The sequence below is a fragment of the Triturus cristatus genome, chromosome 1_1 (genome assembly GCF_964204655.1).
Source record: "Triturus cristatus chromosome 1_1, aTriCri1.1, whole genome shotgun sequence".
Classification (NCBI taxonomy): Eukaryota; Metazoa; Chordata; class Amphibia; order Caudata; family Salamandridae; genus Triturus; species Triturus cristatus.
The window spans coordinates 62,115,177-62,132,467 of record NC_140579.1 but is presented as its reverse complement, the minus strand read 5'-3'; the positions used below and the strand labels follow the sequence as shown (position 1 = coordinate 62,132,467).

The window sequence follows — 17,291 nt, the reverse complement described above, 5'->3', positions numbered from 1 at the left end:
GGGATCCGGGGGGCATAGTGAGGAGTTATTGTGGGAAAGCCTGTAAAAAGAGAAAGGTTTTTAGTGCCTTTCGGAAGAGAGAGTATTGGGTGGAGGATCTGAGCTGGGCCGGGAGAGAATTCCAGAAAGTGGGGGCGAGAGTGGAGAATTTTGAGCCTCCCCATTTATTACGCCGAAAACGAGGGACAGTCAGCAGGTGTTGAGAAGATGAGCGCAGTTCCCTTGCGGGGGCATAGGCTTTAATCTCAGATGAGATAAAGGCAGGGGCGGAACCTGACTGAGCCTGAAAAATGATGCAGCCCATTTTGAACTGGGAGCGTTCGCGGATAGGGAGCCAGTGCAAGGATTTTTAAAGCGGGGTGACGTGATGGGATTTGGCCAAGTTGTAGACTAGACGAGCAGCCTGGTTCTGAACCAGCTGTAGCCGTCGTACATTGTATGCGGGCATGCCGCAGTATAGGGCATTGCCGAAGTCTAATCGAGAGATGACCATAGCTAGTACAATAAGTTTTAGGGCAGAGAAGGAGAAGAAGCGGGAGACCTTGCGGATGGTGCGGAGTGAAAGGAAGGAAGAGGACACCACTGTGCTCACCTGGGAGTGCAAAGTGAGTTGATCGTTAAGTTTGATCCCAAGCGTTTTGACGGAGGAAGAGGGGGACGGAGGGGGACCAAGGGAGGGGGGCCAAAAGAGGGGGGACAAGGGACTGGTACAACCACCTGTCAAAACCAGTTCGGTTTTGTCTGGGTTTAATTTCAGGTGGTTGTAATTCATCCAGTCCCGGATGAAGATCATAGTAGATTGAAAATTGGACATGGAGTCAGGGGATTGAGATAGGGAAAATATAAGCTGGAGGTCATCCGCATAGTTATATACGGAGACCTCCATTTGCTGAAGAGCAAAGATGAGGGGGGCTATGTACAGATTGAACAGTAGTGGGGAAAGGGAGGAGCCCTGAGGGACCCCGCATGAAACCTTACGTGGTTCAGCCGAGAAGTCGCCCAGGCGCACCGCTTGGGTGCAGTCCCTTAGGAAGGAGGACAGCCAGACCCGGGCCGAACCGCCGACCCCAGCCGCCCCGACACGGGAGAGTAAGATGGAGTGGTCCACCGTGTTGAAGGCGGCGGAGAGGTCAAGGAGAACCAAGGCCTGGGGAAGGTTGGTGTCCATGCCTTCTCTAAGGTTGTCGAGGACGGATAACACCACCGACTCGGTGGAATGAGCGGGGCGAAATCCGGCCTGACGGGGGGCTAATACTCGGTTTTCTTCCACGTGGAAGGGCCAAGTTGTAGAAAAAAAGAAATCAGGGAGTGGTCGGACCAAGAGCAGGGGGAGGTGGAGAGGGACGCTATAGGACAGTTGAGGGACCAGATCTGGTCGAGGATGTGGCCCTGAATGTGGGTAGGGGTGTGGACATGAGAGTTGAATTTGAGGGAGCGAAGGGTATCTGAAAATTCTTTGGAGATGGAGCATTCTGCTGGGTCAGAGGGCCAAAAGTTGAAATCACCTAGCACCATAATGGAGGAGTTGTTAACCGCTAGGGTGGCCACAAGCTCTTGAAACCCAGGAAGGAAGACTTGAGAGGGTTGGGGGGGACGGTACATAAGTAGGCAGGTAAGAGGAACTTTGAGGGAAAGGGAGCAGATAACTAAGAAATCTGAGGTGCCGATAGGGGGGAAAGTTAGAGGCTGAAAGGGGAGTTCTTTGCGGGCGATCAAGGCGACACCCCCGCCCGCTTTGCCAGAGGGTCGGTCGGTACGAAGCGCGTAGTAAGTGGCAGGGAGAGCTGCTAATAGAGAGGGGAGGGAGGTATCACGGAACCAGGTCTCTGTAAGGAATAAGAGATCAGGTTTGTGCTGGTCTAGTAGAACAGAGAGTTCATAATAGTGCTTGACAGCAGAGCGCGTGTTGAGATAGTAAATGGAGAGGGAAGTGGGTTTGGGTGCAGCAGGGGAATCGGAGCGGGAAGTAAGGGGGAGAGAGAGAGGGAGGGAGGGACGGGGAGGGGAGAGAAGGAGAAGGGCTTAGGGTAGACAGTCCCAAACTATCGATGTAGTTGGTCACGGAGTCATCGATCGGCCACGGGCCTTGGAGTCCATGTAGTTGCACCGACGAGTATTGTCTCGTTAGGGCATGGTGGAGTGGCCCTAGGCCCGGTCGGTCGCGGACAGGCGCAGACGGGCTCGCCTTAGGCGCGCCTTTGGCGCGCCATCGGCGCGCCCGCTGCGCTCGTCCGCTGCGCGTCCGAAAAAGGCACATATTTGGTGGTGGGAGAGGCAGCGGCGGGGGGCGTGGCCTCTGTGAAGGGGTGTGGCCTCGGCGCTCGCCGGAATGGCGTCCAGAGGTGGATTTGTTAGGTTTCTTGCCGCAGCAGCGTTAAGTCGGCTGCGCGGGGAACACGGATCAAGTGGTGAGTGATTTAAAAATGCTAGAACAAGTGGTGAGGAACAATTTTTAAAAAACCAAGTCGCGCTCCCGGCTTCCGCCTCAGGAGGTTCAGGTGATCTGGGTAAACGCTTGTATTCAGCGCCCTTTTATGCGCGGCGGCGGGGGCGTGGCCTCTGTGAAGGGGCGTGGCCTCGGCGCTCGCCGGAATGGCGTCCAGAGGTGGATTTGTTAGGTTTCTTGCCGCAGCAGCGTTAAATCGGCTGCGCGGGGAACACGGATCAAGTGGTGAGTGATTTAAAAATGCTAGACACAAGTGGTGAGGAACAATTTTTAAAAAACCAAGTTGCGCTCCCGGCTTCCGCCTCAGGAGGTTCAGGTGATCCCTGCCAGGGAGCCAATGGTGCCAGGTCTTATACACAGAGTACAGCACAAGCACCCACAGTGCAATCTTCTTGTGTATACAATCGGAACAGAGCACATGCCATCAGAGTGCATGATTCTCCCTCACATAAAAGTTAAGCGTAGTTGCAGCAGCAGTTCTAACACACTGAGCAGGCACAGTGCAGTATCAAACCGGTACAGGCAGAACAAGCTTCCTTCACACACAGAATGGGTACAGCAGCAGCAGTGCTCACACATGGAACAGGCACAGTGCAAGATCATACAGGTAGAACAAGCTTCCTTCGCACACATAATGGGTACAACAGCAATGCAGACTTCCCTTATGTGTGGAACAGTCACAATCAGGACACAGTCATTCATACCACAGCAGGGAATACTCAAGAGGCAGATTTTAAAACACAAGGCATATAAAATTAGCCCCTGGCTTGAATTTGAGAAAGTGATAGCCTTGATAGGAGGAAAAAGATCCAAAATATGAAAATGTAGACGCGCTTAAACTTTGTTGCCTGCAGGGGAACTACCAGCCCCAGAATCCCTTGCTCCCAGGTGGGAGGTGCCATCGCTGCCCTAGCGCTTAAGAAGCGCCGCCATACATCAAAGCGCGGGACGCGCTGAAACTTTGATGGCTGCAGGGGGACTACCAGCCCCAGAATCCCTTGCTCCCAGGAGGGAGGTGCCATCGCTGCCCTAGCGCTTAAGAAGCGCCGCCATACACCGCAGCGCGGGACGCGCTGAAACTTTGTTGCCTGCAGGGGGACTACCAGCCCCAGAATCCCTTGCTCCCAGGAGGGAGGTGCCATCGCTGCCCTAGCGCTTAAGAAGCACCGCCATACATCGCAGCGCGGGACGCGCGCGGGCGGCGCCCGGGCGAAGCCCGGGCCAAGGGCGGGCCCGTCCTTGCCCGTCTGTGACCGGATGAGACTGGGCTGGGCCACCCCCTTTATTGCATGACCTAAAGGTACTGTAGCTGTGACATTGTTCCCCCCAGATCGGAAAAGCCCAGTTATTTTAAAACAGATCTATACATTATGGGAAAAAGGAAGATCACTGAGGGTGGGGACGAGAGTGCAAGTGCGCTGGTCAAGGTTAAAAAAGCCAGAAAGACAAGGAAGATTGCACCACGCACTGGAATAATTGTGTTATGAATCGTATAGATGACCTATTATAAAAATTCACCCATAGCATTAAGGACTGGCAAAAAACAGGGTCCTGTGGTCCCCAAAATGTTTGTAACTAGGAGCAAAAATGATTACTCCAGCAAAGGCTAAGATCGAATTAACATCAAGGGGGGGTGGTAACCCCTAATACCAACATTGAGGCAAGATGTATCTCTCCCCTTGTGGTCGATTCCATCATAACATGCAAAAACAGATTTTCAGCCCTAGCAAATTCAGTAAGTGATAATCATATGGCAGACCATGATATACACTTAGCTAGCTCACGTAAGTCTGACTCCTTTTTAGGTGCAAAAGAGATGTCATCCTGTGATGTTCCTGATCCTCACGCGTCTAACGTAGATGGTCGGATTGATCTGACCTTCATGGTCCAATCACTACGTGAGGCAGTTGAATGTATGAAAACCAAGATTGATAATCTCACTGCTATAGTGAGTAGTAGTCTACTAGCCAAAGGTCACTGCCCATCCTGCTTAGCTAGTAAACAACCAAGTGGCATATCTAAAGCCCCGAGCCAGTGCAATCCTCTATGGATGGCACTTGTGGAGATTATGGACAGCCTGAAACTGCCGCTCAGTATAGTGAAGTGGTTAAACGAAAAAAGGGGGTTGAGAAAGCTTACAGTGTAAATCACAAACATGATGGTCCTAGGAATCTACTGCCTAATGAAAGGAGTGGTCGACAACAAGCAAATGATATGCATAGTAATAGTAATTTTTCCCTTTCATCTAAGCAAGATAACAATATAACCATCACTGATTCTAGAGGAGATTACCCGAGCATTACAAAGATGCCTAGAGTATCTAAAGTTTATATGGTGAATGTTCCCAGACTGGGTGTAGGAAAAAATGTAGAAACAATAGATTTCTTAACAAACAAGGCTATTCATTGGATCAGGCACACCAGGGGCTGTTGCTCTGTGATCAGAGAAGATATTACCAGGGCGCGTAGGTTTACCCAATATGGGGAGTCTACTGATTGCATTGAACCGACTTTTAAACAGGTAACTATGGCAGAAAACTTAGTCTCACTGTAGTTTAGAAGTTGTTCCCCAGACTATTCGGCTATCCAATTTAGATCCACTCTCCTCCGACATTGGCACGACAGTCAGATTAGATGGACAATTGAGAAAGGTAAAGATAGCTTGGGCCTTGAACTTAATGATTGACTACGGGGGCCAGGCGACCTAACTAATCCTCCCCAGGGTAATCCTGATTTAGGCTTTACGAGTACTCCAGTAATTTTAGGTACATTGGAAGGTCTACCTCTACTCGGGCAAAGAAATGACCTAAATGATCCTAATAAGATTGAGCCCTCTAATTCCCCCGATACTCTACTCTAGTGAATCCAGGTTCCATTTTATCTTGGAATATTGCAGGATTGAATTCTCGGAATGGACCACCTTTATTCATTTACATAGTATTTGTATATTCCAAGAAACATGGCTTCTTGATCCCCAATTCCTCGTTGGGTATCTAAATTTTAATCTCCCAGCAGTGAGGGGCGCAAAAGGGCGTCCATCAGGGGGTTTGACTATCTGGATTAAGCAGAATCTGTAAATCAGCGTGAAGTCACTTCCATCTAACCACAGGGATATCCAGTTTATCAGCCTCAAACACGGGCACTCTAAACCTGTGGATATTTACAATGTATATGCTAGGAGCACAGGGGGTAGGAAATCTGAGATTATAACTGCCCTAGAAGATCTAATAGAAAGATATTCTACGCAATCGTATATAATTGTTGCTGGTGATTTTAATGTGACATTCGAACCTCTGTTAAGCTATGATTTGAACCTCACCATGGAAGAAGATGCTCAATGGGGTATCCCAAAACTGGAACTTACGCCAATCAAAAGATGGACAGAAGTGGCCATCCAGATTAATTCAATCTGTTTAAATAAGGGACTCAGGGCAGCCAATGGTAGGACCGCACAGGACAGGCTGGGGGCTAATACCTATAAAACCAGCCTGGGCCAAAGCAGAATAGATTATATCCTGCTGAGCCTAAGTTTATGGGTTTATCTAGAGGATATGTCGGTTATTGACCGGTTGGAGAGTGATCACAACCCCCTATGCATGTCCCTGTCTCGCTGGGTATCGACCATACCTGAAAGTATGTACAACAAATTGTCCTCTTTAAATGTGGTTCCCACAAACGACATGCGTCATTTGAAGTGGGTACAAATGGTAGATAACCAGGCGAAAGTAGATTCTATTTCTAGCAAGTTATCACATGCAACCCATGAGATGAGTACCATCCCTAGTAGTAGCTCAGACCTAGAGTCTTTCACATAGGTCCATGAAATGTTCTTCCAGCAATTAAAAAATCTCTTTGTTAGACCAGTAAAGCTAAGTAAGAAATTGCCTAATAACTCACCACGCTGGTACAACAAGGAATGTAGACAAGCCTGTTTTGCTTATTGACAGGCTATAAGAACAGGAACTAGTAATGCTGTCCGTAGTGCAAGGATTGAATATTAAAAAAAATCAATGTACAAAGCAAAACGTGCATGGGACGAACAGAGGTGGCAAGAGCTTAAAAAAGCTAGTGCCCCTAAGGACACTAAATGCTTTTGGGGCATTATCAAGTGGGGATGTGGTGGTAAACCAGAAAAACCCCATAACTGGGTTGCACAGGATGACTGGGTGGATTATTTTAAGCCCCAATATGCAAAAAGCTCGGCAGCATGCACAAGGGATAAACCCATTTATTCATCCTTTATAGACGAGGCATTTAATATAGGGGACGTAAACCTGGCATTGGAATCTGTGGTAGCTGGTAGGGCACCGGGCATAGACGGTGTCCCAGCAGACACCTTTTTGCATGACAAAAAGTCTTAGGGTAGATACATACTGCTACTAGCGAATGCAGTGGCAAAAGGAGCGCCCATTCCGGCCTCGTGGAATGGTGCGGAAATTATTCCAGTTTATAAGAAGGGGGATAAGACACTCCCCGGTAACTACCGCCCGATCAGTCTGATAGATTCCATGCAAAAGATTCTAGGTAGAATGATTTTAAATAAAATCCAGATTTGGGAGCGAGAGCAGAAAATTTTGTCACACCTCCAAGCAGGATTTAGGGCTTGCACCAGTACCATTGATCAAGTTTTACATTTCTCTATGTTACACTGGAAGACAGTACAACTGGAAAAAGGTAGTCTTTATGCTGCCTTTATTGATTTAAGGCGGTACAAAAGGGGGTGGTGATGGACGGAGCATCAGAACCAATCAAACACTCACACCCAGTCAACAGATCTGGGTTTGATCCATCACCGTTCTTTAGCCCACTCTGCCACCCCAGTTCAGACATGGACATATGCAAATCAGTCTGACCCTGTGCCTCATGGGAACAGTCCAGCCCGAACTGCCAAGCCATGCCTTCCCTGGACCGGAAACAAGCTTCCTAGGACCGGTTTCTGGCATTTCAGCCGTCTTCAGCCAGGCTTGCTTGAATCCAGTGGCAAAGTGAGCAAGGGACTCACGTCTGAGCATACCCTGCCAACTTATGGCGAACAAAGCGGTACAAAAGGGGGTGGTGATGGACGGAGCATCAGAACCAATCAAACACTCACACCCAGTCAACAGATCTGGGTTTGATCCATCACCGTTCTTTAGCCCACTCTGCCACCCCAGTTCAGACATGGCCATCTGCAAATCAGTCTGACTCTGTGCCTCATGGGAACAGTCCAGCCCGAACTGCCAAGCCATGCCTTCCCTGGACCGGAAACAAGCTTCCTAGGACCGGTTTCTGGCATTTCAGCCGTCTTCAGCCAGGCTTGCTTGAATCCAGTGGCAAAGTGAGCAAGGGACTCACGTCTGAGCATACCCTGCCAACTTATGGCGAACAAAGCCGTACAAAAGGAAGTGGTGATGGACGGAGCATCAGAACCAATCAAACACTCACACCCAGTCAACAGATCTGGGTTTGATCCATCACCGTTCTTTAGCCCACTCTGCCACCCCAGTTCAGACATGGCCATATGCAAATCAGTCTGACCCTGTGCCTCATGGGAACAGTCCAGCCCGAACTGCCAAGCCATGCCTTCCCTGGACCGGAAACAAGCTTCCTAGGACCGGTTTCTGGCATTTCAGCCGTCTTCAGCCAGGCTTGCTTGAATCCAGTGGCAAAGTGAGCAAGGGACTCACGTCTGAGCTTACCCTGCCAACTTATGGCGAACAAAGCGGTACAAAAGGGGGTGGTTAAGGGCAGCTTTCGATCTTGTTCCTCGCTCTACCTTGTGGTTGGTTTTGCACGACTTGGGCATGCCTTGTGCCCTTTTAACTTTGGTCATGAGACTTCATGAGCATAACTACGCACAAATCAGGTGGGGCTCTCCTGGAAATGTTACCAGCCAGTTTCCAGTAGAGAGAGGGGTACGCCAGGGATGTGTCCTGGCACCCACCCTGTTTTCATTGTACATTAATGACGTAGCGAAGCTAATGATCGAAGCCAATGTAGATGCCCCAATTTTAGCTGGTGTCAAAGTACCCATTTTAATGTTTGCAGATGATACCCTAATTGTTTCCAAGACCCCAAGTGGGATACAGAGAGCGCTAGGTATTTTTGAAGAATTCTGCACCATACGAGGCCTTGAGGTAAATGTGCTAAAATCAAAATTTATGTCTTTTAACCCGCACAAAACCTTCAAGGGTAAACTTTTTATGAACAACTCACCGCTCGACCAAGTGAGGGCTTTTAGCTATCTGGGTATAAATGTCCAACATGATTTACATTTAATTAATTACATTGCAAATCTGCGCCCGGTGTTATATTGGAGGCACCTGTGGTCAACCCCTGAATTAAGAACATATGCCACAGGTATTATGGATATCATAAAACATGTTACTTTCCACAAAATCAAATGGCTAGTTGGCATCAGGGGTATTCTTGGAGAACTGGGTATGGAATCTTTATGGGAGGACCCTCTTAACGCTAGCTTTCCCTCCAAGAAAGCCATTAAGGACAAATACTGAGAGATGGTAGTAACTAAGATTTTCAGGACAAATACCCCACTTTCGCTCACAGGGACGTTCTTAGATCTAAAAGATGAAATTGGCCTTGAAGCTTACTGGGATGATATAACCAACCCACTCGATAGAAAACTCTATTTCAAACTTAGAATTGGAAGCTTGCCAATTAGAGCATTTACATCAAGATGGTCCCAAGGCGGTATGGCTACCTGTCCTAGTTGCTTGGCATCTATGGAATCAGTTGCTCACATTCTATTTGAGTGCCTGGTATACTCTGTTCCGCGCAGGGTTTGGCTGAAACCCATGTGCAAGTTATTTGGCACTAGGAGTGGTGTGTTAGCAACTAGAATTATTTGTTCTTGTACCACTCCTCTTGTTTCTATATCAGTGGCAAAGTTTCTTTTTTGGTCTTGGGCACTAAGGAGAAAAATGATTAGTGGTTGATCCTTTCAAATATTTTATACTGTATTATATCTATTATGTAAACATTTTATCCGCATTTTAAGATTATGAAGTTTTTTATGTGAAATCTTTTTTAAAGCTGTTTTTTTTAAAGCATGGGTATGAATTTTTATGCTAATGTGTATATTGTGCTTTTATGACAATTGTCGAATAAAGCCTGTTTGAATTGAAAATGTAGACTCAGAACATCTTTACAATCATAAAAGGTACACAAGGCACACGCAACGACGATTTAAGTGTCCCTCATACACAGAACAGGTTAATTACAGGCAATAGGAGTTCATGCTTCCTCTCTACAGGTGGACTATAGGCAACTGAGGTGCATCACAGACAATACAACAGCAGTGCAAGCTTCCCTCCACAGAAGAGGGAACACAGATGCCAGCAGTACAAGTCTACCTCACACAAAAGAGGTGCAGCACAGACACCAGCAGTGCAAATTCCATCATACAGAAAAGGTGCATCACAAGCAACAACAGGGGAGGCTTCCTGCACACACAGAAGAGGTGCAGCACAGACAACTGCAGTGCAAGCTTCCTTCCCACAGAAGAGGTGCATCACAGACAACAGCAGTGCAAGCTTCCTTTACACAGAAGAGGTGCAGCACAGACATCAGTGTAAGCTTCCTTCACACAGAAGAGGTGCAGCACAGACAACTGCAGTGCAAGCTTCCTTCCCACAGAAGAGGTGCATCACAGACAGAAGCAGTGCAAGCTTCCCTCCCACAGAGGAGGAAACACAGACACCAGCAGTACAAGTCTACCTCACACAAAAGAGGTGCAGCACAGACACCAGCAGTGCAAGCTTCCCTCATACAGAAGAGGTGCATCACAGACAACAGCAGTGCAAGCTTCCCTCACACACAGAAGAGGAGTATCACAAGCAACATCAGTGGAGGCTTCCTGCACACACAGAAGAGGTGCAGCACAGACACCAGCAGTGCAAGCTTCCCTCCCATAGAAGAGGGAACACAGACGCCAGCAGTACAAGTCTACCTCACACAAAAAAGGTGCAGCACAGATACCAGTAGTGTACGCTTCCCTCACACAGAAGAGGTTCAGCACAGACACCAGCAGTGCAAGCTTCCTTCACACACAAGAGATGCAGCACACACAACAGTAGTGCAGCACAAGAAGCAGCAGTGCAGGTTTTCCTCACACACAGAAGAGGTGCACCAACAGTACAAGCTACCCTCACACACAAGAAGTGCAGTGCAAGCTACCCCGCGCACAGAAGGTTACAGTACAAGCAGCAGCAGTGAAATCTTCCCTCACACACAGAATAGGTAATGACAGGCAGTGGTTACAATCTTCTCTTAAACATAAATCTGCTACTGGAAAGGCATCAGCAAGTGAACATGCACAAAGTACAGGTGGGGTTGCCATCTGGACGGTTATTTACTGGCCTGACTAGTATTTGTATGCATGGCTGGAATAGATTAAAAAACATGAAGCAAAAGCAGGTACTTTGCAGGCTTTGAAACTTAAACGTAAAATTGCAAATGCAGAAAGAAATTGCCTAAAAACAATTTTTAAATGCGTATAATTCTTAGACAATGATTACAATCAACATATTTTAAAAAAATACAATGGCTTTTACAGACAATCGATTTTAAGTGCCAGCTCCTGAGACTTGCAGAAAGTGAGAACAAAACCAAGTGGCAGTTCCCTCCTGCTTTATGACTGTAACATGAGCCCGGAAGTCCCAGCGCAGCCAGAGAGGGGCAGACGCACAGACACACCCACTTCACAAAGAGAGAAACTGAAACTTAAGTTTACTTCCTGCAGTTCTGAATCATGGCGACAGCAGCTCAGCTCGGGGACCTCAAGGAAGAGGCCACTTGTTCCATCTGTTTGGAATATTTTACTGATCCGGTGATGATCGATTGTGGACACAACTTCTGCCGCTCCTGCATCACTCAGAGCTGGGAGGGAAGAGATGGAAACTTCCCCTGTCCACAGTGCAGGAAAATATCTCCTGGGAAAAGCCTCCGACCCAACAGGCAACTGGGGAACATGGTGGACATTGCAAAACGGCTTAATCTGCCCCCAGTGAAGCCTCAGGGGGAGAATCTGTGTGAGAAACATGAAGAGAAACTGAGACTGTTCTGTGCAGAGGATCAAAGGATGATATGTTTGATGTGCTGGGAGTCAAAGGAGCATAAAACACACTCTGCAAGTCCTCTAGAGAAGGCTGCAGAGGAGAACAAGGTATGTCTATAGGCATTCAGGGATCACAGTTTCACACTATGATCCCCATTGAGGAACCGGCATATGACTATAAGGGGGGGAGGTGTGCGTGTGCGTGTGTGTGTGTCAATTGAAGATCACAGGGCATGTCTGTGGACAATCAGGGATCACAAAGTCACTCTGTGAGCCCCATCAAGGAGGCAGCTTAAGAGCACGAGCTATGTGTGCACGTACTTAGAGGTCACAAGTCACTCTGTGTACCCCATAGAGTCGGCTGCAGAAGAGTACAGGGTATGTGTGTGCTCAGGACTCACTAGTGAATACACTCCTCGAGGCTTTCAGAAGTTACAATGTCTCTGGGTCTTCAGTGATCAAAGGCGCCCTGTGATTCCCATAAAGATAGTTGTCCAAGAGCACAAGTTATGTGGGTGGGTGCTCAGAGTTCACTATGAAGACATGCAATGAGTCATACCAAGGAATACAAGACATCTAAGTTTGATTTTAGGGCTAATAGGTTGTTCAAGCCTCAAAGAAGGGGCTGGAAAAGAGGACAAGGCTCGTCTGTGGGCATTCAGGGGTCACAAAGGCACTCTGAGCCCCAATGAAAAACCTGCAAACAAGCACAAGGTGAGTGTGGGTGTTTAGGAACGACAAGTGAAGAGCACAAGGTATGTCTGTGAATATTCAGGGAACACAAAGTCACTTGGTGAGCCACACCAAGGGGCAGCCGGAGAGCACAAGCTACGTGTGTGAGTGTTCAGAGGTCAAAAGTCACCCTTTGTATAGGCTGACCAGATGGCTCTGTGTCACTGGAACACCGTTTTTTCTATTCCTGGACTTAGCTTTTATATATCATTTTTATCTGGTGTGTTGAAGCAATAGGATTCAGTAAAGTGAACCAGGACCACAACTCCCAGAATGCACTAATATGTTACATCAAAAGCTCAGAAATTGAAAGTTTGAGTGCCGGTGGCATGGCGTCATCTACTTATCCTACCTGTGTGTGCAATTGAGGAGACTGCTGAAGAGAACAGGGTGTGTCTGTGGATGTTCAGGGAATCAAAAGTCACCGGAGAGTCCATAGAGGAGGCTACTAAGAGCTCTTGGTATGTCTGTGATTGTTTATAGGTCATAATGTGCCAGTGGGCCCCAAAGAGAAGTCTGTGCAAGGAGTGTATGTGGGTGTTCAGTACTTACAAGTGAAGACACTCTGTAAGTTACCCAGAGGAAGAACCTGCAGAGGAGCACAAGGTAGGTGTGTTGGTGTTCAGGTACCACAAGGGAAGTCACTTGTTAAGTTTTTAACCCCTTGTATGCCCATGACGAGCTGGACTCACGCGGTGTGCCCATGACGAGTCCAGCTCGTCATGAGGCATACCCTAGGGAATCCCCCCCCCCCTTTCACTGCAATGACGATCGGCGCGCACGTCGCGCCGACGTCATTACAGTGAAAGTGAAAGTGAAATGAGCCAAGAGGCTCATTTCAGGTTTCACTTTGTACATGCTCAGGGGGCTATCTCAGCCCCCTGAGCACGTACAAACATGGGAGAGATCGTTGGAAAGGGGAGAATCGCCACAGGAGGGCGATCCCCAAGCAGGGATCCACCCACTAGACACCAGGGAGGGGGGAGCGGCCCCTTGGGCAAGGGCCTTTGCTCCCCCCTGTATATTTTGGCCATTTTAGTCTTTTTGCCCCCCCTGGGGGGCAGATGGGGGCATTAGCCCCCAATCTGCCCCCCCCGGGGGGGTAAAAAGCCCACTAGACACCAGGGAAGTTACATAAATAAATAAATAAATAGGGGTGGGGGCTGCCCAAAACGGGCAGGCCCATGCCCCCACCCCCCCCAATTACTACAGTCTTTCTGCCCCCCCCCCCCCGGGGTGGCCCCAAAACGTGCCTCACTCGTGTGGGAGGCCCAAGTACCCGCGACAGGCAAGGCCCCAAAACGTAGTGCGCCTCAACAGGCAAGGGTCCTAAACGTAGTGCGCCTCACTACGTTTTGGGCCCTTGTCTGCCGCGGGTACTTGGGCCTCCCACACGAGTGAAGCACCGTTTTTATCGGGAGACCCGGGGGAACACTGGGTGGTAGGAAATTTGTGTCAGCCCGGTGATGCCTCAACTTTCCCACACAAAAATGTTTGAAAAAGGTGATTTTTTCAGCTAAATTTGAGGTTTGCAGGGCATTCTGGGTAAGGAAACGTTGGGGGATCCACGCAAGCCATACCTCCCTGGAATCCCCCGGGTGTCTAGTTTTCAGAAATGTGTGGGTTTGGTAGGTTCCCCTAGGTGGCCGCTGAGCACCGGGCCAAAAACCCAGGTGACCCCCCTTGCAAAACCAGGTCGTTTTGAGGTAGGCAATTTTCATGTCGCCTCAATACGTTTTGGGCCCTTGCCTGTCGCGGGTACTTGGGCCTCCCACACGAGTGAGGCACCGTTATCGGGAGACCCGGGGGAACGCTGGGTGGTAGGAAATTTGTGTCAGCCCGGTGATGCCTCAACTTTCCCACACCAAAATGTGTGAAAAAGGTGATTTTTTCAGCTAAATTTGAGGTTTGCAGGGCATTCTGGGTAAGGAAACGTGGGGGGATCCACGCAAGCCATACCTCCCTGGAATCCCCCGGGTGTCTAGTTTTCAAAAATGTATAGGTTTGCTAGGTTTCCCTAGGTGCCCGCAGAGCTAGGGTTCAAAAACTACAGCTAGACATTTTGCCAAAAAATTGTCATTTTTCACTGCGAAATTGAGGTGTGACAACGTTGCGTTTTGTGCCGTTTCCTGTCTCGGGCACTAGGCCGACCCACACAAGTGAGGTACCGTTTTTCTCGTAAGACTTTGGAGAACGCGGGGTAGGTGGACATTTGTGGATCCACGCAGATTCCGGAACTTTCCACCACAGAAATGTGGGGAAAATGTGTTTTTTTTGTAAATTTTTTAGGTTTGCAAGGGATTCTGGGTAACAGACCCTGGTGGGAGGCCGTCAAGTCACCCCATCCTGGATTCCCCTGGGTGTCTAGTTTTCAAAAATGTATAGGTTTGCTAGGTTTCTTAAGGTGCCCGTAGAGCTAGGGTTCAAAAACTAGAGCTAGGCACTTTGCCAAAAAAGGGTAAATTTTCACTGCGATATTGAGTTGTGACCACGTTGCGTTTTGCGCCGTTTCCTGTCGCGGGCACTAGGCCGACCCACACAAGGGAGGTACCGTTTTTCTCGTAAGACTTTGGGGAACGCAAGGTGGGTGGAAATTTGTGGATCCATGCAGATTCCGAAACTTTCCACCACAGAAATGTGTGGAAAATGTGTTTTTTTTGGACAATTTTTTAGGTTTGCAAGGGATTCTGGGTAACAGACCCTGGTGGGAGGCAGTCAAGTCACCCCATCCTGGATTCCCCTGGGTGTCTAGTTTTCAAAAATGTATAGGTTTGCTAGGTTTCCCAAGGTGCCCGCAGAGCTAGGGTTCAAAAACTAGAGCTAGGCACTTTGCCAAAAAAGGGTAAATTTTCACTGCGATATTGAGTTGTGACCACGTTGCGTTTTGCGCCGTTTCCTGTCGCGGGCACTATGCCTACCCACACAAGTGAGGTACCATTTTTATCGGGAGACTTAGGGTAACTCAGTTTTGTAAAGGAACTGTTATTATCTATTGACTTTCGATGCATTTCTGCCTTCCAAATGAAAGATATTGTGTAAAAAAGAAGTCATTCTAAAAAATGACTGATAATTCTCATGCTAGTATGAGTATCCCCAATTTCAGAAATGTGCAAATATCTACTGTTTCTAAACTCTATATTTTGTTCCCATTTCAGAAATACATAGGTGTCTTTCATACCGATTTTTCCATGTACACATTTTTACAGAATACTATATACCCGGTACATAATAAAAAACCATTGCAAGTTGCTGCTCAGTTTTTGGCTCTGAGTTCGTCGGGTTCTTGGTGAACCTACAAGTCCTATATATCCCCACAACCAGTAAGGTCCAGCGGATGTAATGGTATATTGCTTTCAAGGAACTGTCATAATTAGAAGAAGTTACAGCAGAAAACGTTGACACAAAAGGCTTTTTTTTTTCAACTAATTTTTAATTTATCCTATATTTAACTGTTAGTTTCTATAAAAAAGCCTTGATGGATCTACACAAATGACCCCTTGCTGAATTCAGAATTCTGTCTTCTTCTCGAAAATCTATAGCTGTCCAGGATCCATTATTGCTTTGGTACCCATTTCTGCCATTAACTGGAAGAAGGTCAAAAGCACAAAAAATAGCAAAATTAGGCTATGTCCCAGAAAAATGCCAAAACTGTGTAAAAAATGTTGGGTTTCTGACAAAGGACTGGTATCCCCGAAAAGCTGGGATTCCAACCCCACAAACCCTTTCTTGATAACATTTTCAGGGAAAAACCCAGATGCTTTCATTTGCAGCCCGTTTTTCCAATTTTTCCGAAAAAAAACAAAATTTTGCTGTATTTTGGCTAATTTCTGTGACCCCTCTGGGAGAATCCACAAACCCTGAGTACCTTTAGAATCCCCATGATGTTGGAAGAAAAGGACGCAAATTTGGCGTGGATACTTTATGTGGTCAAAAAGTTACAGGGGTCTAAGCGCGCACTACCCCAAATAGCCAAAAAAGGGCGTGGCACAGGAGGGGAAAAGGCCTGGCAGCGAAGGGGTTAAGAGGATATAAAGTATGTTTTCGGATGTTAAGAGATTATAATTCACCCTGTGGATCCAATAGAGAAGTGTGCCCAAGAGCACATGGTATATATATGGGAGGTCAGGATTCACAAGTAAAGACATCCTCCGAGTCTCACAGGGGAATACAAGTTATGTATGTCTGCTTTTAGGGATCATTGGTGAAGCACTATGAGCCTCATAGAAGAGGATGCAGAAGAGCACAAGATATGTCTGTGGGTATTCAGGGATCAAAGTGGACTCTGTGGATCACCTGGAGAAGACTGCCCAAAGCCACAAGGTATATTTGTGGGTGCTTAGGGATCGTAAGCAAATGCACTCTGTGAAACCTATATAAGAAACTGGAAAAGAGCACAAAGTGTGGCATCGGAGCATTGAGACAACAGGTGTATACCTTGAGCCCCAGAGGCGGCTGCAGAGGATCAGAAGGGATGTGTGTGGGTGTTTTTGGGTCTCACGTGGCACTCAAAGGGTTCAGTGTGGTAATGACAGTTGTTAGTGTCAGAAGACTTGATGCAGCAATGTAAGGTGTAGCACACAGGCCCACAAGGGTATCAGATACAGCGTAAGATGTGCAGCAATGCAATGTGTAGTACACAGGCTCCCAAGGGTATCAGACACAGCAGAAGATGTGCAGCAATGCAATGTGTAGCACACAGGCCCACAAGGGTATCAGACGCAGCAGAAGAGGTGCAGCAATGCAATGTGTAGTACTCAGGCTCCCAAGGGTATCAGACGCAGCAGAAGAGGTGCAGCAATGCAATGTGTAGTACTCAGGCTCCCAAGGGTATCAGACACAGCAGAAGATGTGCAGCAATGCAATGTGTAGTACACAGGCACCCAAGGGTATCAGACACAGCAGAAGATGTGCAGCAATGCAATGTGTAGCACACAGGCCCACAAGGGTATCAGACGCTGCAGAAGATGTGCAGCAATGCAATGTGTAACACAGAGCCCACAAGGGTATCAGACGCAGCAGAAGAGGTGCAGCAATGCAATGTGTAGTACTCAGGCTCCCA

General features: G+C 47.9%; 1 protein-coding gene across 1 annotated transcript in view; it reads left to right on the top strand.

The window, feature by feature from the left end:
- Nucleotides 1-11,174: 11,174 nt before the first annotated feature.
- The window catches only part of LOC146869411 (E3 ubiquitin-protein ligase TRIM39-like), an 86,794-nt gene continuing 80,677 nt past the window's right edge, over nucleotides 11,175-17,291 (top strand). The window contains exon 1 of the mRNA XM_085599779.1: nucleotides 11,175-11,608. Coding sequence (XP_085455905.1) covers nucleotides 11,195-11,608 — 414 coding nt within the window. The 5' untranslated portion in view covers nucleotides 11,175-11,194. The remainder of the gene's footprint in view (nucleotides 11,609-17,291) is intronic.